Source organism: Acanthaster planci, linkage group LG06, assembly GCF_054643075.1.
Source record: "Acanthaster planci isolate LZ-2023a linkage group LG06, COTS_SCS, whole genome shotgun sequence".
NCBI lineage: Eukaryota > Metazoa > Echinodermata > Asteroidea > Valvatida > Acanthasteridae > Acanthaster > Acanthaster planci.
Window position 1 is genome coordinate 20354362 of NC_141782.1, and position 21180 is coordinate 20375541.

The following is a 21180-nucleotide window of genomic DNA, read 5'->3' on the forward strand; positions in this document are numbered from 1 at the left end:
TTTTTTATCAATAACGTCATCTTTTAGTACTCAGGATGCATATGAAATTGTTACAGTTCTTTTCATGATATTGAGGGCGCTCTCATTACCCATTCTCATCGCTGAAGACCATGTTGCTTTTGGCTAGTCCTCCACTCTGGATTGCATTTGTCCATAGAGGAAGAAATAGACATTCCTCCATGATTTGTCACATTCTGATTCTATAGCCTTTGTATATAGTCATCTAGGTGTTATGACTTCAAAATGATGCATATTCGATTGTTCTACTTTTTTAGTTTTTAAAATGATCAACATTTGCCTGTAGTGTATGTACGTGTTTACATCCGTGCATGATTCGTAAACGCGTTTCTCCTACACTATTGAAATAAACCTAACGGACGTGTGAGTTACAGCGGTTTTAACGGCTACCCAACGCTTGGCTCCAGCGCTCATTCATATCATTTCTAAGGGGAATGTATCAAGACATAAACAACAAACATAACACTTGACACGGAGAATTACAAATTACACAATACAAACTGAAAACACCCCTGAGGTATGTCAAGAAAAGACCTTCATCACTATCGTGGCTAAGGTGATGAATTGACGCGCTTTTTATGCAGAAGGCTGCTGCATGGCATGGACCCCTAGCTGCCACTAACACTGAAACAGCATGGACCCCACACTAATTGCTGTTTCAAAACGTATTCGACTTTTTCACGTAAATAGGAGATGGGACAAGCCTCTTCGTAATATTCTCATATGTGAATGTTGGTGACAGAAATAACATCCGCTGGAAAAACCTGCATTAAATGTGATGTTCACAAGATGAACTCCTTTATTGCATTTGCCGACGGTATGGCCTACGCATTGAAACCTCCCAAATGATCAATTTTTTAGTCCAATTGATCAAACGAACCTTTGTAGCTTTTGGACAGATTGTTTTATTTTGCAGATGCGAAGGTCGGTCGGTCTACGACGCCTGCGTTTACAAGAAACAGTTGACTGTTTACCGCTGATGCGGTAGATTTGCACTTGCCAATGTACATTTATGGAACAATTACGTAGCATAGTATTTATTGTGTTTTCATAGATGAGTTGCGAAGGGCGCTTGCAATGATTGTGTTTGCCCATATTACTTACTACTTTGTACCCATGTACAGAATTTCGGCAGTCCAACAGACTGTATCGCATCTGTTTTCAGGAGAACAAACAAGCCAGAAATATGTCGTGTACGTTGCAGGTTGATCTCTCTGATTTCTTTTATGTGGGCCTGTTGTTTCTTTCTGTTTTCCTAATAACAGATGCTATGAATCCACAAACAGGAGAAGAATTGTTGCATCACACTTCACCGCAAACCATAAGGCATTAGCCTCGAGCCTGTATTTGGCCTAAATGTAAAATGAGAGAAATCACTGCAAGTTAATTGGTTGTACATTGTTAAGTCCCACGCGTCTCTTTTTTAATTAAAAGAAGTTCCATTTTCAGCTACACGTTATACGACATCGAAAGATACCCCCTTTAGCAAATGCAATTCCCGACGGAGCACATTTCTAGGTGGGCCCAGATTTTCTTAACGACCTTTCGAAACAATGATTTCACCCACACGATGACCCGTCTTAGCTGTATTAATATGTTTTCGTGGGTCTTCTTAAAGAATAAGTCGATCCAGACAGAGTACGGGTTGACCATCAGCAATGTTTATCACATCGTCCACGTAATGAATATGTATCGTACTGCACCTGATAACATTAATTAAGTGATTGTTTATTCTTACAGTCGCCTCGAAGTTGCTTTTGGTCTAGGAAGCATTCTGCCTTGACTCTAAATTCTTATGATCGTATCCCCCTGAAGCTTTACATATTGCCGAAAGATACAGGTATTCGACAGAGATTGACGGTATCAGAAGGAAAATGTCACGCAACGGTAAGTACATAGAAGTTTGACCATGAAAATGCACTTAACAATTTAGATGAAACATCTACATTTCGGTCACAGAGAAAGGAAAATTTCATTTCTCCATGTTTCAACTGACACGATTTGCGGGGAAATATTTACAAGCTGCTTTACCAACTCAGGTACAATTCAATTTTGAAAGGAGGCTGTGTATATTTCGCACGTGTTTATGGAGTCTTTATGCTTCATCACCATTCCAAGAAGTCGTTGGTAAGAAGACCAATAATTCAAACTACAAGTGGCTGTCAATACCATTCAAACCGTGCTATCTATCCGGCGTCCGCCCGCTCTCACTTACGTGTGAAAGGAGCGGACATCGGACCACACTCGTGACGTACCTGTTGAAAAAATGCAGTTACACTGGTGCATCATAATAAGGAAACTATTAATTTGAGTGTAACAGAATGGTGTATATTTATTAGGGGGGCTGAAATCGTTGTAGTGTTCATCGCATGGGCGGTTACGGAAATGAAACCGGTAGATGCTGGAATTCGATCAATTAAATCAAACTTTTACAAAATTTTCAAACTAAACTTGGAATTTGAATTTGGCTTACAACATCCATTATCAATCTCAAATGACATTTTAATGAATAGTGATTTGTGCGATTTGTGCGTGATTTGATATCCAAAACTACTTGTGATAGTCTGTACATGGATGTAGCTGTTGTATGTTTTGTTCATTACCGACGTCTAACGTTTTTAGCAGTTGTGGCGCAGGAGCGTACAGATGACGGACCCCATCAGTTGTTGTTCCCATTTTGTTTTCCTTGCACCTGTAAGCAAAGTAATACAAAAACTATACCCGTCATCTTTGTACATTACAAGAGCCGAACGGAATGAAATAGACCTATACGGAAACAGTTTCTTGTGACAGACCATGCTTTAAGGCCAAGCATCACTGATCTTAAATTATTTGCCTTTCTTCCTCTTACGGGTATTGTAATCTTGCTTTTAAAAGTTTTTGAAATTGATGAAAGTTTTCTTTTCAAAACAGATCTGTTTCAGATGGCGGACAATAGAACTTGGAAAATCCGGAGAAATGAACAAAATAAAATAATAAGCAGAAAGGAGGTCGCATCATTCACCATGACGGTACGAAAAATCATAAATGCCGGACACAAGTCGCAGAGTGCTGGGTTGCTTATTGAAGTTAAAATAATGGATTTTTGTAATGGTTTTTAGCGCAGAATCTGACTGTAAATTGAACAGTCGTTTGTGACAGTGCTTTCATTGTTCTTGAAAAGAATGCCAATGAAAACCTTACCACCTCATATGTATTAAAAAAATGTACAGTTTCATTTCACCATTTACATGAAGCAAACAGTTTTGGACATTCATACTGACAGTCATTTCGCTTTACACTTTAACAGACACTTCAGTCTCTCTCCAGCAAGCTACTCGACGTCTGTTTTCAACGAGTCTTCACCATAATGAACTCAGGTAACACAATTTCACGCTTCAGTATTAAAGTGAAAGCTTGAAATTATATACATTTACACGTACTATCATGTTCAACACTCAACACATCCTTCCGTATTAGATTGTTGTGTAAGACGCATCTTAAAGTACTTCCTTCTGGTGTACCAATATTATTTTTCAGTGAACGTTGTAAAGTTCTACCAGTGGACACCGAGCTGGTAAGTTCATTGTCGATACGAAAGTAGTAATTGATTGTAAAACATGTAAGTAAACATTGATTTTGTTTTCTTTCATTTTGAGTAATTTTCTTAGAAGAGTCCATGAGAGATAATGATTAAGCCGGCATTGTTTCAAGGGTTGAATTGCTAATTACGTGTCACCACTGACAGTGCAAATAAACTGGCCAAAGTATTTTTTCATAACGTACCAAATGCTATGCCTAAATGACTTTATCCGATGAGAGATGTAATCATGAGGAGGGTTTGATCAGGTCAAGGCATTATTAAGACATAAACACATACGTGATAAATTGGTCATGGCATACAATTACTCAAGTATGTACTTTGAATGTGACCCTACTTCTCTCTTTCAGCAGAATATGTGTGGAAAATGCAAGAAGCTGAACCCCACAAAAAGAACACGGAAACAACACAAGGTGCGCCCGATTTTAGAGATGCAATCCTTTGGATTGAAAAAAATGTAAACAAAGATAAACAGAGTGAATGGAGTGTTTGACGTTATGATCAACATGGTTTAGGTGTTAAATTTTCATCCATTTATTTTTCAGAGAATCAAGTGAATCTGCTGTTGCACATGCTGCCAGTGGTTTCATCAGGAATGCATAAATTTAAAGGTATCAGCAAGAGAGGCAGCACAGATGCATTTCCAGTGTGAACACTGTAAAACCATCTAGGCCTTTTTCAGTATAGCATGGAAAAGGGGGCAGAGTTGGACAATATAACTAGGTTGGGGAATGTTCATTTATTACAGTGATGCGAGCCTCCACAAAGAAATGCAGGCAACTAAGTCAATTAAAATACATTTGATTTGTGTAAACAAGTTAGAAATTTATTAAATCGTTCCATGTATCATCATAATACAAAAATAGTTAGTTTGGTATATTTAGTATACCTTCTTAACATTGCTTAAAACAAATGTTTGTACTGAGTGTGTTTAAATGAGAGACAGTACACCAAGATTTATATGAGATTAATGCAGTTTAATCTGATAGTCATTAATCAACCTGGTCACAACTCTTTAATCTCATTGTTACTCAGAAATTAACTTGGAGAAGAACCAGTATTCACTTACATATTCGCTTCTCGGTACAAATTGTAAGGCATCCCAACAATGTTAAAGTTTCCTTGATTAACACCAAAGGTAATCCAAAAACAAATTAAGCTGTTTAGCTGATTTAAACTTTTGGGGTTTCAGATGTTGGCCTAGATTTGACGCTTTTTTATACTCCTGCTCTGTACTGAGTATGGAAACCTTTTACATTAATTCCAGCTTTTGGGTGATTCTTGTTAGCTTTAATTTGAAGTGGCCAATCCCATCCCTGCAAACTATGTTGCCCAACCAAAAAAGAAAAATGAATTATCTGTGGTTCACGTTCTCCAACAAATTCAGTCTTAACTCTTTGTGCTCTTTGGAACTCTATTTGGTAAGGATTCTTCAAGGTAAATGTAACTTTTGAAAAAGATTCGATACAAAAAAAGCAATATTCTTTTTCTTTGGTGGTGTCCATCAATTGTGATTAAATATATCCTGGTGAGAAACATTATGTTTGATAAACATTTTAGTGATCTTGATGGAAATAAAATATTAAGTGCATTAATCAGTAACTATTCAATCTTTATATTCCTCTGTGAGCTGCAATTTTCCATTAGCCATCAGGATTTTAAAATAGGAATCGGCACAGTAACAACTCAGTTCTTGAGCATTGCATGTCTTCGGGTAATGAAATAAGTTCCATTCGTTTTCTTGGTCAATTTTTCTCATACATATTTCCATTCGAAATACCAATTTTCAATATCTTGGTCTAACATGAGATTTTACAAATTAAATTTCAATGGCATTTAGTACATTCATAGACAACAATGTTAAACATATATTACACAATCTGCTACTCAAGTAAATTGCCATTCTCTAAAAGTCCTTTAGGCCATTCATATCTGGGCATGGTACACAGTGTACAGATTCTGAATGCTGTTATGTATTTTCACCAAATTGACTCCAGAAAATGCACCTGTTATTGTTACTAAAGAGGATGGAGTTAACAATACAGTACTCTAAGCATAAAGATTTCTACCCCTGACTTTTCCCTTCCCAGCATGTAGCACTGTGTAGCAGTGAGTTTGTGTACAAGTCAATGGTGTAGCACTTTTTTGCTACACATTTCCACCCCTGACTTTTCCCTTCCCAGCCTGTAGCACTGTGTAGCAGTGAGTTTGTGCACAAGTCAATGGTGTAGCACTTTTGTGCTACACATTTCCACCCCTGACTTTTCCCTTCCCAGCCTGTAGCACTGCGTAGCAGTGAGTTTGTGTACAAGTCAATGGTGTAGCACTTTTTTGCTACAGATTTCCACCCCTGACTTTTCCCTTCCCAGCCTGTAGCACTGCGTAGCAGTGAGTTTGTGCACAAGTCAATGGTGTAGCACTTTTGTGCTACACATTTCCACCCCTGACTTTTCCCTTCCCAGCCTGTAGCACTGCGTAGCAGTGAGTTTGTGTACAAGTCAATGGTGTAGCACTTTTTTGCTACAGATTTCCACCCCTGACTTTTCCCTTCCCAGCCTGTAGCACTGCGTAGCAGTGAGTTTGTGCACAAGTCAATGGTGTAGCACTTTTGTGCTACACATTTCCACCCCTGACTTTTCCCTTCCCAGCCTGTAGCACTGTGTAGCAGTGAGTTTGTGCACAAGTCAATGGTGTAGCACTTTTGTGCTACACATTTCCACCCCTGACTTTTCCCTTCCCAGCCTGTAGCACTGCGTAGCAGTGAGTTTGTGCACAAGTCAATGGTGTAGCACTTTTGTGCTACACATTTCCACCCCTGACTTTTCCCTTCCCAGCCTGTAGCACTGCGTAGCAGTGAGTTTGTGCACAAGTCAATGGTGTAGCACTTTTGTGCTACACATTTCCACCCCTGACTTTTCCCTTCCCAGCCTGTAGCACTGCGTAGCAGTGAGTTTGTGCACAAGTCAATGGTGTAGCACTTTTGTGCTACACATTTCCACCCCTGACTTTTCCCTTCCCAGCCTGTAGCACTGTGTAGCAGTGAGTTTGTGCACAAGTCAATGGTGTAGCACTTTTGTGCTACAGATTTCCACCCCTGACTTTTCCCTTCCCAGCCTGTAGCACTGCGTAGCAGTGAGTTTGTGTACAAGTCAATGGTGTAGCACTTTTTTGCTACACATTTCCACCCCTGACTTTTCCCTTCCCAGCCTGTAGCACTGCGTAGCAGTGAGTTTGTGCACAAGTCAATGCAACTGAGGCTTACCAGCTTCCATGATCGTGTACATACATGTACATGTATGTGAGTCTGTCCGGTCGGTCGGCGGCAAGGGTTTGGTCTAGTTCCTGGGTACCTTATGACCATACTGCGTATCCAAACCCAAGACTATGAAGGCACCTGAAATTCCATAGGCTTGTGCTGTGTAGCATGTAGCACTGCTACACGACATGTCAGGGAGGTTCGTTCGTCCCATTTCGTGCCTGGTATACCGGTAGACGGTCCACTCAACCAAGGCCAAATTGATACGGGCTTCACCGAGAGAGGGCGTGTTTTGTAGAGTGGTACTTTCGAACGCGAACTGCATGTCGCGTTCCCACCTGCATGCCCTGCCCGGCCCCGCGCGCAGTGAGGGTTCCCTCCGTTTTGTCGCCCAGATTGCTCTGAAATTTCAGCTTGACAGTAACTAGTCTGTAGCCGGTAGAACTGCCTCGTGGAGATGGCTGATATAGCATCGACAAGGTTGTGAATGTGAACCTCAGCTCTACAGCTGTAACACTCTGTTAGTGCGTGGATTATTGGTGTTACTAATGGGGTAATGTGCTTGGACTTGGAGCAAGGACACCCCTAAATCTGGGGGTTCAGGAAGGAATGTTTCTAACCAGCTAGCGTAAATCGGACCCTAACGTGCGTGACCGTATAAAAACTAACCATTCAGTCGCCAGGTCCCTTATTTCGCCACCTATTGTCAAGTCTGAATGGTTTTCACAGTAGGCCTAAGTGGTGAAATAAGCATGGAGGAAGGAGGGGAAACGACTCGGCAACTGTATGGTCACACATGTTAGGCCTACACCCAGAACTGTTGGGTCCGTCGTCCACTGTACTCCCATGAAAATGGCTTGTTTCTGTGGGATTTATGGGAGCGCGGCGGACAATGAACCTCAAAGTCCTGGGGGTACCAGGGTACTTGGACCCATGCCAACTTGGACCTAGCCCCACTAGTGTGGCACGGACTCTCACTCCTGATCCATCCTTAGCCACACATCCATATGCGCAATTTCGTGTCGGCGTATTGAAAATTTCATCGCACCCACTTATCATCGTGGGCGCAATTTCTTTTGCACACTAACATGATTCTTATCCATTCAAACTAATGGGCTCGCGCTCTCAGTCGCCATCTTTAAAATAAGATCGTTGAACAATGCGTCACTTGACCCCTCATCGCCTCGATGGCTGTTCCATGTCAAGACATATGTAATAAACGGACTGAGCGATAAAGGCTAAAAGACTGGATAGTACCTCAATAACGTGAGTGAAATCCTTCAATAAATAGTTTTTAGAAAGCGGAAAGGTCAAGAATCATGTTCGTGTGCAAAAGAAATTGCGCCCATGATGATAAGTGGGTGCGCTGAAAATGTTCAGTACGCCGACACGAAATTGCGCATACGAATGTGTGGCTAAGGATGGATCGGGAGTGAGAGTCCGTGCCACACTAGTGGGGCTAACTTAGACCCAACCTGAAGAACATTTCATAAGTGAAATTCTACCAAACCTATAGTAGAAGTAGGCCCTAACATTCCATTCTTGAAGCTTGAGTTTATGCACCTGATACAAAGCTCCAAAGAAATTCTAGGACCTACACTTATTTTCCCATTTTTGTGTTAAATCTTTTTAAATGTACCCAAAATGAGAAAATAATTTTCTCTGTATGTATTTAATACAAATTTATTGACAGAGACGTTTCTCACGGAAAAGTAAGGCATAAAACCTTTTGAACAACATGAAAAAAAATTATCTTCTAATCAAAAGAACTGGTCAAGAGGTCAAAAATTGCCCCCCCCCCCACACTGTTGGATGTGTTGTCTGCCGTGCTCCCGGTGGTTGAAGAAGTCAGAAATTACTTTTAGAGCTGTGGGATCCTCTGTCTGGGAGCAAGATGGACCCTACAGTTCTGGGGAAAGTCAGAAAAAGCTTCATTCACAGAACAGAAAGTCTAAAACCCACAATATTTTAGGGGTCCTAAAGCAACCTTAGACTCACGCTGTTGGGTCTTTGCACTTTTGTTATTAGTTCAAACGCTGCCATCCGAGTACTTTTAAATTTTTTTTACTAAGACCTTTTCACTTTTTTTTTAAATTAGGTCTTGGGGGTCTGAGTAGGTTTGGGCTGGGTCCAACTTGGCATGGGTTTGAATTTGTTTTGGGTCTGAATTGACATGGGTCGTAGTTGACCTGATCCTTCCATGATAGTCTCTACACATTTAACGTTACATGATTATATAACATTGCTTTCAATTCTCTGACAATGATAAGTATGCAGAGTCATGACAGTTTTGTCAGTCTGAGTCTTGGATGTTTTTGTATTCTGCAGAGCACTTGGAACTCTGTACCCCAGTTAAATTACCCAGATCAAAATGCACATACCTGTATGTATTGAATGTGAAACCTGCCAAATTTACTGCCATTTCCACTAAGGCTTTAGGTCTAGGCCTATCTGCCGATTGTTACTACTCACATTTTTAATCAGAGGTCACCATATTGGTTAATCGACAACAACCCAGCACAGATACCGTGTACTGGTCTGTTATACCCAACACACGTAAGAAGATGCATCTTGCAGAGTTCCACTGTGTCTTGCGTTCCAAATGCCAACAGGGCCTCACAGTTGTGACTCAATGAGTAGATATCCTTCAGATTTCATAATATTTTGATCGTTGTTTTCCAGAAATTCATCAACTTTTTTTTCTTTCTAGTGTGAGATTCCACTTGAATAAGTAATGGCATTCACACCATCAGTCATATCTAAGCAGCAGAAGTACACCATCACTCCGGCAAAGAATAACAATGACTTCAACGATTCTTCTACATGCAGAAGTTCAAGAGTGTCTCACAGGTGGGTACTCAAGAAGGAATTAACCTGGGATGATAGCAGCCTACAGTCTGGATCTGAGAGAAAAGGGAATTCGACGTCTTAAACTATTCATGCCATGGCTGCATCAGTGAGCCTTTTGCAAGTTAAATTTGAAGAAAACCTGGTTCTCTGATTCTTTCAATTCACATGAACATAACAATTTCAATTCGCCATACTAAAGCAGGGGTGTAAGAATTGAGCTTTTCAGCTGATTTCAGCTTCTGTAAGGAGATGTTGGCCCTGAATTTCAGCTTTTTCGTACACTTGGTCTGTACAAGAGTATTGGAACTGTTAACATTTCAGCTTTTTGCTGGCCGTTTTGAGCTTTGATTTTAAATGGCCACTCACACCCCTGTTAAAGACACTGTTGCTATACCTTGTGATTCGGGCAAGCTTTTGCTTAGTACACAAGAGATGCCTTACATCAATACACTGTTTTCAGTGGATAAGAAGGGCACATAGGAACCAGTCTATTCCAGAGATGGTGGTCGCTAGGAAAAAGCTTGCCCCAAATCATGAGGTAAAGCAACAGTGTCTTTTGTCTGGGGAAATGGAATGTTATGTGCACCAAATTTCATTCAAATTTAACTCGCTAAAGGCTTATTGGAGTTGGAATTAACTCTACCTCTTGGAATTTTCAGTATAAAAGTTCAAAATAACACCATTATCCAAGAAAAACTTTGTGACTTGTCACGGACTCCCAGGCCTAGACTTGATAGTCAACCAACATGACCATCAAAATGGCACCTCGATACTTCACTCTTCCCATTTCTGTCATGAGTCTGGAGTAAGGTTGCATTTTAATGGCTTTTGATTGCTCTAAATTGTATACTTATATATTCACATCGGCAAAAAACGACACCGAATGAGACTGCACACATGATATCTAGTGAGCCTAGCTACATGGTATTCACCTGCGGGAATCACCAATGGTTACTCGTATTTTGTAATTAATGTACTTGACTTTACTTTGAAGTAAGCCATTTACCAACTCAAGTAGGAACAATCCCTCAACTTGCATTTGCTCCATCCAGATCTAAATATTATGTCAACGGAGGAATCCTAGACACTAGAGAGAATCGAAATGTGGAATTCAAGGCGGCGCAAGGGAAGTACATTTATGACATCCTACCCTCAACTGTTGAGAGGTACGGCTGCGCATTTGCTAACGGAGAAGGAGGGATGCTTTATCTCGGAATAAAAGACGATGGTGGGTACATGATGTGACCATAACTCGAAAGGAAGTTTTGCAAAGTGACTTTGTTAACCCCTTCACGCTGGGACTTTTTTCTGAAAGCCGACTCCGAGAATTCCAGCCTTGCTTGGCCACGAAGGCCACCTGCCAAACCGCAAATTCTCAGTTTGTGACCCTGCGTGCTCTGCACGCTTTGATTTACACTGTGGAAAGGCTCATTGTTCGGTGGCATGCGGCTCTACTCACGCTTCCACATTCCCGTTGCCTCTTTTCAAAGTGGGGACTATTGTGAAGCTTGTGATTATGATGCAAATTCGGCCTTTTCATTTCTTGGCAACACACAAAGGCCAATCACCATATATACAAGAGCCAGGGTCTGCCTTCTTTCACCGTGTTCGCTCGAGCATGGTCCGAGAATAATAGCTGAAAAGCGGGCTGGGGATCTCAATTTTTACGGCGGTTTGTACCGCTTCCCGGTGAGAAGGGGTTAACACGCTTCAGGAACCCTCCCATCTGTACCTGAGCACTTCTTGGAAAGCTACATTTTCTCCTAGTATTAACCATTTCGTGCCGGGGCAATTTTCAACGTTGAGGATGCTGGGCCGGCATGACTATCATTTTTTCTGTTTTCAAAATCCTTCAACAATTCATCATTCCATTTAACAGTCGTTTATAGCCGCACGGAGTAATCTTTAGGCACTGCTCTAAGTTGACAGGTGACCTTCATTGATGCCCGAATATTTCAGCCAGGCCTGCAGCCTTGTAAACAGAGCCCAGATTGTGCGGTGTTATACAACTGTCTTTTGTTCACGAACCTGGCTCAGTGCACTGCTGACCTCTTTTCAATAGGGGCCAGATTAGCATGCAGCGATGCTGTGTGGCTCATCGCTGCGGTGTTGGAGAGCTTTAGTCCCCGGTGGTAATCCGCTTGCTCTAAATACCCCAAACCCTGGTATACGGTTTCAAAATAACACTGGATTATCACCACTTTTGAGAGTGAAAAATGCCGGTCATGCCCAGCAGCCTGGTCTTTTGTTCGGAGTACGGTCTTTTGTTACAGGGCCCTGTTTCCTTTGTCCGAGTTCGGAGACCCCGGCCACACATATAAACCATACGGCTCCGATTTCGGAGTCCCCGGCTGGTAGTGGTTAACAACAAATGTAGGCTCTGTGCGCGAATAAAAGAGGGCGTTGTGTTGAATGACAAAAAGGAATTTGACTGGTTCACATGTGTTCTTCACATTGATTTTGAGTGCAAGTACCTGGGAGATCGAGGGAGCGCTATATAGTCTGGTTTCCATCCCTTCATGCTAACTGGGGAAGGAACCAGTCTACCACTGTTGTAGATGAGATCCCTCAAGACCATCACAAGACGGTCGTAAGATCTCCAGTCTGAAGTCAAGTCCCATGCTTTTCAACTGGAGTGCAACAAAGCATTCCTTTGTTCCTGTTCACCTGTTAGTTGCAACTTATCTTGTAAATGGTCTTGACTACAACACCACATTGTACAAGCGAAAGTTCTTTATGTGCTTGAATGCATAAAACAGTGTCTGAATATTATGGCTGTGGCTAGGAATAATACGTGTCAGTGAGAGCCTGTCTTCCTCCTAGCCATAGCCTGACCGTACACAGCCTTACTGTCCCACTATTGCAATGACAGCATACCAGAAGACAATATTTTTTCTCATGTTTGCTGCTGATCGGGGCCCATTCACAAACATTAAGTTGGTACATAAAAACTGTATTCAAGCTTGACCTAGGCCAAACTTTGGGTATGTACACAATTTTAGAAGTGCCAAGGGCAATTGTAGGGAGAGCGGACCACGGTGCCTGCTACCGCAGAACATAAGATTGTTGTCAGGTCCTTGCGAGTACCTAGGTCACTAGCCAGTTACAAGACAAATGGCTTCAAGGCAAGTCACAGGCTATCCCCTTTGAAGAACTTAGATGCAACAAGAAATATAAAAAAGTCTCTGGATTAAAATGTATACCTAGATATAACCTTTCTCCCCCGAAGCAATGCCTATTGCATAAGTATCTTGACGATATCTGTTGACAGGGGTTATCACAGGTGTGCGCGTCTCATCAAAAGACGAGGAACACATACTGCGCACCATCCAACGCACATTTGACAAGTTTCTGCCGAGACCACCTTCACACAGGTAGGTCTAAAGTTATTTTCTCATTCCTACTTCAACGAGTTACTTTAAATATTTTGAGCAACGATACTGCACGCTTGAGGATCAAATCCCCTCCAGTCAATTTTTCCTGTTCACTGTGAAGTCAGGAAAGAATGTGTATCTTTGAATGTAACGTTTGTAGACAAATATTACACTGAAACAAAGTTAGAATTTTGCCCTGCCCCTAGGCCCCACCCCAATTGGCAAAGTTAAAAATACGCATTTTAAAACTTTTTTTGTGTGTATCTAGTGTGCGACTTATACCTCTGTGTTCACTGAACATGGCAAGGGTGTTTCCCAACTACAAGGTGGTAGAGATCTCTGTGAGAGGTGGCACTCTGTCAGATATCTTTGAGACTGGTGACCACAAGGCAAGTGTTAAGCATGAAGTTTAACATTCTTGAGTTGAGGGATAGTGAACAAGTGTTGACTGGTACAATATAACTACCGAGGTGATCTGTTGAAAGTTTGGTTAATAAATCAAGGGAAAAATGGAATGCTCAGTGGATCCCTTTTACTGCGCCACAAGTTGGAGCAGTGTTTATTTTGTAACACCTCATCCACACATTCTGCATAGTTAGATGGATGTCCTATACAACCCAAACTGTATTAGCTATTTCCTCTAAACTTGGAGGGTTAGGGCTACTCCGATGCAAGAGTACTTCTTTGAGACTTTGAATTCATTCAGAAGTCACTTGTGGTCTTCAGAAATTCACCACAATGGAAGGACTTTCCATCGAGCTCTGTCTTAAAGCAGAAAAGTTGCGCACAGTGCATAAAAAAGGGGATATTCAAATACACGACTGTGGTTGCTAGTCCATGGCACTTTGGTCGCTATGCAAATGGCGATTTTCAGAGCAAAGCAACTGCGGTATCGTCTTTTTTGGTGTGCATGGCTAAGATTGTAAAAAAAAAAGTTAACAGTGCCGGAGCGGGTGTATGGCTGGGCTGAGAGGGCAGACAATTGCAGGTGCATGCAGCTGTTCCCTAATGACCTCGTCAGTTTAGGCATGCGCTGATGGAATACCGAACTGGCCATTTGAAAGACAGAATCTGTGATCAAAGGTTCAAGGTGTAACAATACACATTCATCCTAAGGTATTGTCACGGTCTGGGCAATTCCTCCCTCACCCAACATTTCTACATTTTGTTAATATGCATATGGTTATGCTATAAAGTTGGGGGTCGGACAGGAGACATACTTTTATGTACCCGTTCACCTAACCTTTGTAATGTGACGAGGGATATCACTGAATTTCATTGATACTTCATCATTGATTTCAATGTCATTCAAATATTTGTTTGGCTGATAATTTGTGTTACTTAAGCGCTCTTGGAAATGAATATATGTTCTAAACTTAGAAAAATCATGTCAGCTGTAACGGATAGGAAAACATTGGATCCCACATTTATAGATTGGCCCATTTGCTTTCCAGTAGTTTTTCAAATTCTTACTTACCAAACCGCTACTCCAAGCTCTTCCAAGAAGCTAATGAAGTTTACTTTTATTGTTCTTCCCATGAAAAAAGAAATAACTTGGTTAAGAGCTACGGTATATGCTTCAAAGAGTTTTGACTTCAGTGGAAGTTTTTCAGTTTCCTAAGAAAACAGAAAAAAAATCTGTTGCCCATCAAGGTGCTTCCATAAAAGCTTATAGCTTATAATGTTTCATTCTCGGTAACCGTCGATAATGTTTTATGCTTATCTACACTGGTTCTACGCTTAATATCTCAGGTCTTCATAAAACGGGATGGCAGCATTGAGCTCCAGAATGCCCTTCAGATAAAGGACCTTGCAATAACGAAGTATAAACAGGTGAGAAGCAAACCTGCATCTCTTTTGTTGATTGGACCATTACATAATTCATTCAGCATGGTCTGTACGGATTGATGTGGCAACCAGAAAGAGAACCCATTACTTGGGTGACCAGCATCTTAGTGGGACGTGCCTCTTTCAGCTAAGGATGTTGCGTCTTTCCAAACGCGTGCCTAAAGTTTGGTGAAATGTGGTGTCTCATTGGATTAATCTGTTGCATTCTTTTATCATGCTTGCATTATGTACGTGGTGCAGGCGATGTGTGACTTACTAAGAAAGGACATGTTACATTCGTGTACTTATTCACGTGTGAGTTTTGAACGGAATGTGCACAAAAGCAATATAGTATATATATATAAAAAAGAATCAGTTTTGTCATTACATGTACCTTCCCCAAAATGACACGGGGGTAGGTACAGTGAGGAACATCATAGATGGCGATAGACCAGATATGGAGAAAGTTCTGGGAATGAGGTAACGACTAATGCAGAAGCTGTCTTCTTTAACCTTCAGATGTTGGAGCAACGCGGAACGGCAACAAAGACAGTGAGCAGCTGATCTATGGGGTAAATGTCATCGTGGAAAAAGCTTCTGGTGGTCATCGATTAAGCCAGGGATTTGGGTCTGAAAAATTTGCTAATATCTGAAGAATTGGTGCCAAGTTCTGTTCAAGAGTTTGTGACGAGGGTCATAAATAGCCGAGTGTATTTCCTCAACAGTATTCCGTCCTCATTCTGTTTGTACTCAAGTTTAGATACATTTATGAAAATGTTGATAAAAACATCAAGCAGTACTAAACTTTGCCACATGAGGACACAAAGAATGTTATGCTGTTATGAAATCCTTGCACAAACTCAAGAAAAGTGCCACTAAACATAGCAACTCTGGCAAATGAAGACTTAATTTTCACTGGTTCATGTGTGCTTTCCCTGTGGGAATCATTGCGTACGTACCAGGGAAGAAGGAAACCATACTTTCAAGCTTTGCAACTCAATACAGTGCAACTTAGACCGTCACGACTAGTCTCAAGACTGGTCACAAATACATGCGACTGGGTGAACAGTGACCAAAGCCTTTGTTACACTTCATTTGAAGAACTTGTGACTTGTATTCAGACCAGAGGTCTTTTGATGGCACTGCATTGTTTATGGGGGCTTGACTACAACGCTGCCACACCTGTCACGTGCAATAAGAGTGGGTGTCAAGTCCATTTACATGTATTTCGGGAAGAATTGACGTTGTTTTTCACTTGTACCAACATTTGGCATTTTTGTGTGGAGTTCATTACATTCAGGGCATTTCGTGCTTGACTTGGCTGAAGTATTTGATCAGTGATGCGTGACTTTAAAAATTCTATCAGCCAAATAAAAATTGTGAAAAAGAAATTTCTCTTGTTAAAAATATTAGGTGTTTGATGGTAAAAAGTGTTGGGAAAAATTAAGAAATTTGTTAAGCCTAAATGTGTGATGTTCATGGTACAATGACTTTTTGGTGTTATTCAGAAACTTGTTCAGAAAGATTCAATGAAGGATTATGGTATAAGTTTGAAAGATATTTTTTTCCGAGTTGGTCTGCTAGAAACACAGAAGGGAATATGCCATACTTGGAAAGCTAGCTTTTTGGATGACATTTCAGCTTTGTATTCAATTATTCATCGGAGTGTATTTGTTAAGGAAAACAGTACAAAAAGGGGCAGGAGAGATGAGATGTTGAAATCTTGATTTGCGTGAACACAAACTGATTATGCATAACTTTCTAACGTTATCCAAAGAACTTGAAATCAATTATGAATCAGTCTTATTACACCGTGTATGAAAATGACTACATGTACATGCACATGTACTGATTACAACATTTTGACCAACTCAGAGTGAATTAAGGTGCTTCAAATATGTATATCAACATCTTTATTGCAGTATTTTTGGTCCTTGGCTTGGGAGAGGATATGTCAAAATATTTTATCCTCCCATTATGTTTACAACTGCATGTAAATTACACAATACTTTTGTACTCTTTATATTTACGTATTTGTTTACATTTTTTGCACGTTACAATAAAGTTTGAAAAAATCTCAGATGTTGTGTCAGTAAACTGAAACTTGTGAGAGTCATTCCTAAAATGAACACAATTTTAACAAATGATGTTTATGGGGATAGCACCCCAAAAGGACACCAGCCTGCCATCTTCTCGTATCAAACAAATTAACCAACATGTAAAATGAGTAAAACATCGAACAAAACCTTTAAATCGCTCAGCAAAGGAATTGGTGTACTTTATTGGTCTATGAGATCTCTAAAATGATCCACATCTTCAAAAACTGCCTTTTTTCTTTAGTTTGTTGCAATCTGGACAAGCAACGAGTGTTTCACATGTAGCCTCGTGTCCCATTTTCATCTGAAGAATTTCACTGTTCTCTAGTGAGGATGGTCCTTGGTAAAGGGGAAGCCGGGTGGGATTTCAAAGAGACTGGGTAACCCTCGGTTTCCCAAAAATCAGTGTTGTACTCAGGTCATGACTCCTTCCCCATTCGTAGCGAGATGGAAGATGCACTATGTATCTTGGATGCATCCAAACCACACAAGACCAGTGTTGCATCTAATTCAGTGTCACCATTTATGGGTGAATCCTATTAAAACGATGGCAAATCAGCCGGTACATTAATCTGTGCAAACAAGGTGACGGATCTTGTAGTTAACGTGCGCCGCAGTGGCAGTGCAGTGATTGTCTCTCTGAGGTGACACACTGCTTGCCGCAAGCAGCGCCCCCTACAGGGTGTGCACGTAGCAAATGGGCAATTCCATTTCAGTTTTGGAAAGTTCTTGTGACCCTCACAGGAGAACATTTGAAGGATCATGACAGAAGCCCAGTGCTGGAAGTGTTCTGACCAATTTCCTGCAGCACAGACGACAGATTACTGTTCAGGTTCATGCCCACCTTCTTGCCCGTCTGTGAACAAAAGTGTATGAAAAAACATTCGTGAAGTAGCAAAACTTTTAAACCTCAGAAAAGTATCTCATACCTCAGAAAGTTTTTCTGCCATTACAATCCTGTCTGAGCAATCTATGTCCCATGGTACTTAGGAAAAAATAATTATTTTTTTTCATTCTTTTCAAATAAAACAATTCAAAACCTCTGCCTTATTTTTTTAAACTTTGTTCAAATCTTCAGGTTTTTTTTTAATTTCAGACTGACCGGGAATAAAAAGGCATAATTTTTTCCAAACTTACCGTAATCATATCCTGAATGCTGTTCAATGTGAGACTGCTGGCACCTTTCTTTTCCATGCCAACGAGGGCACCCTTTGGGTTGACGGCCATGACGATGCAGGCCAGGCAGCAGGCCTCTTCCTCCAGCGTGGCGTCCACAACGTGCTGCTGGCCAACCTAAGATTGGGGAAAGGTGATCAGATAATCTGAACCAATCAATAAAGTTTGCCCGAGGGTGGTTTTCTGCGGTGGAAATGTCAATCATCGTCAACATCGAAAGTGGGCGGAACAGTTTGTTCCCTGTGTCTACCCTCTGCGCATGCTACATGTACATTTTTGTGAAAAAACTGAACGTGCTCACTAACTGCAACATTCGCATGTCACCAGTGCATGTCAGTGATCGATTCCTGCAAGTAAAACCCTTCAATGACCACAACCGTTTATAAAAGGTTTCTCACATTTATTGTGCTGGTCACTTGAGTTTTGGGCAAGGGCAGACGGGGGGGGGGCAAGCTCCATGCTCCTAAATGGAGCCCTCAAAACAACTTTGTTTACATAACGAGAGAAAGACGGATTAGTAAGGTCCGTTTCATCTCTCTTCCTTCCCAAAGCGTGTGAAAAGTCCCCCAAAATATCATCATCCCTCAAAAAAGCTTTTACAAAGTAACATGAAAAAAATCCAAATTTTTTGACCAGCTAAACTAGTCATTAACTCATTCGGTATCATTCAGTCAAATATACAAAATAACCACTTCCAATAATGATAGCTTCAAAGCTGTCCATTCTACATACGTCGCATGATTGCCCCTCTCTGACTGCAAATTCAACAATTAAAATTGGATAAAACCAACAGAAGGAAGACTTGCCTTGCTGACGGTGACTAGTACAGGCATGTTGCTAGTGTCCAATAAAACGACATCGTGAGGGTCGTCAGAGACTTCAATCTCCTCCTGACCCTCCCCATCTTGAACTTTGACCTTTGGTATTCTGTCACCCATAAACATCCAGAAGAAATTGTTTTAGGTATTAGCATTCAGGAAAGTTTTCTTCTATGATATTAGAAAAAACAGACATTAGGCAGAAAGAAATTTGAAGCTGACAGACAAGTGGCTACTGAGGACAAGGGAAAAAGAATTCAGGATGGGCTTCTTTCTAAGCCATCCTCAGCCCGGGGCTCCCAAGTGCGGAAGGGTCAGCACCACAAGGATTGGGCTCCACAGCCACTTCTGAGCCTGCAGAAGATTGACAAATTGTTCAGATTTGTCTTTTAATTTCAGAAAGTTTTACCCAGTTTACTCTGAAAAAATATGAAGATCATAAAAAGCTGAGAGTATTCAACCTGGTGTTGTACAAAGCAGCCTTCACAGCGATGCCGATAGCGTCAAACAAGTTGCCTCCACATTCCAACACCACCACATCCACATACAGTACCCAGCAACATTGCTCTGGCAGAACGCAGAGTGAAGTATAGTCCAACACGCTGGTGAGGTCATAAGTCGAGGACAGCGTGTTGGCGATCTCTGTGGCCAGCTCCTCTCCACCGCGACCTTCGAACTCCGGGGACGCATTGGCCGAGAGGTCGATGAAGAACTCCACGTAGCCCTCGCCGGGACGTGTAGGTCGGGGCTTGCCCATCTCGGCTTTGACACCAACCAGGATATCGGTGTTTGAGAGGCGGAGACGGGCGGAACCACTGGTGTTGGAAACAACACCACACTCCAGTTCCATGGGTCGGAATGCATCACAGCTTCGTCCATCAGTGCGCAGCCCATCCTGTAAAATTTAGTTACTCAGTCAAAAATTAAACTTCAATTGATGTCCATTTTCAGAAATGTCCAGACGTAAAAAAATGATACAATCATGTGAATGGTAAACATAGCTTATTACTTTTATGCCCCCCCCATCTAAAGGGCTCTACTTGGCGGTCATTACTGACGTACCGGCAATGAAAGATGATAATCTATGTCTGAAATTAATATTTCTTTGGTTTGCAGAGTTCAATGGAATTATTGGCACACCCAGGGGGGGGGTTGGGAGGGCTTGGAGGGGAGCAAAGTTTCGCTACAAATCTTGATGACATTGAATGGCTTTGCTTCCACGTTTGCCTGTAGTATGAACCGGCTATCCCCTTTACAAATTTTGTTTATACAGTTGAATAGCCTTTCGTAATCAGTCATGTAAGTGGGCCTAGCCTTTCGTTAGTTTAATAGTTATTTGGGCTACAATGATTTATTAGAGGCCTAAATGACTAGGCCCTACCCTAAAAAAGAAAAAAAATAAGAAAAATGGAAAGAGTTCCATAGATGGATGCCACTTGACACCCCGTACACAAGCCTTATCGCAAGTACTGCACAGGTGATTTTGCAAAATAGAAGGGCATTGTGGGAAGGAAAAAAGGGCAACGTTTGGTCCTATTTCCTTCAAATAATGCCTTAGGCCCACTACAATTGTGCAAAATCATCCATGCAGTATTTGCGATAAGGCTTATTAGATTGGTCTGGGTTGAAATGGCTAAGTGTGTTTTCTAACATGTCTAAGTAACATGAATAAACGACTTGGTTTTTTTCATACCTCCGTGGTTTTTTCTGTCCTTAAATTGAACTTTTCTGGACATTCTTTTGCTTTCTGAAGGCAAATAGGACATGACTGTTAAGGGAATAATTACTGGCGTCCGTAGAAAAATTTATAAGCCTCTCTACAATGGAGAGGAGGTGGAAGTAACATTTGGCAAAGATTTACCTGTACACCATGTATAATAAAAGTCTTTTCTCCTGCACTTAGCCGCACTTTTGCCATTCTGCCGTCTGCCAGAAGCTCACAAGATAGTACATGTACATGCATGCACCATGGGTCTAAATGTGTTTGTGTGGAAATGAGAGCACGTGCTTGTTCTTGTAGGCTAGCGTCCGATGTACAATACTTGCCTAATGCACAAGAAATTCAGACTCAGAGGTACGGTTTGTAATCGGTCGACAGGTCCGTCCGTCCCATCATTTAGGGACACAACATTGACATGCATGTAACATGCATAATCTAGTTTGGGGCATGTATGATAAAATATGT

At 41.3% G+C, this 21180-nt stretch overlaps 2 protein-coding genes across 8 annotated transcripts; one reads left to right on the plus strand and one right to left on the minus strand.

Annotated features, from left to right (window-relative positions):
* The first annotated feature begins 7153 nt into the window (after window positions 1–7153).
* LOC110981345 (schlafen-like protein 1) lies at window positions 7154–16985 on the plus strand. 7 transcript variants are annotated; one of them, XM_087137859.1, is made up of 7 exons: window positions 7154–7407; window positions 9565–9704; window positions 10757–10932; window positions 12976–13078; window positions 13347–13467; window positions 14831–14911; window positions 15308–15413. In XM_087137859.1, exons 2-7 carry the CDS (start codon window positions 9589–9591, stop codon window positions 15311–15313), a joined length of 603 nt encoding a protein of 200 aa, XP_086993985.1. In that variant the 5' UTR covers window positions 7154–7407; window positions 9565–9588; the 3' UTR covers window positions 15314–15413. The 7 variants fall into 7 exon arrangements, with proteins under 7 accessions (XP_086993985.1, XP_086993983.1, XP_086993984.1 ...); XM_087137857.1 differs by lacking the exon at window positions 15308–15413 and adding an exon at window positions 15425–16985 and having other exon boundaries at window positions 7155–7407; XM_087137858.1 differs by lacking the exon at window positions 15308–15413 and adding an exon at window positions 15425–16985 and having other exon boundaries at window positions 7155–7404; window positions 9564–9704.
* Window positions 16986–17152: 167 nt separating this feature from the next.
* On the minus strand, window positions 17153–21120 carry exosc7 (exosome component 7). The gene is made up of 5 exons (XM_022238853.2): window positions 20857–21120; window positions 19457–19890; window positions 18984–19104; window positions 18139–18294; window positions 17153–17857 (listed from the first exon to the last, which is right to left on the minus strand). Exons 1-5 carry the CDS (start codon window positions 20956–20958, stop codon window positions 17762–17764), a joined length of 909 nt encoding a protein of 302 aa, XP_022094545.2. The 5' UTR covers window positions 20959–21120; the 3' UTR covers window positions 17153–17761.
* Window positions 21121–21180: the final 60 nt, after the last annotated feature.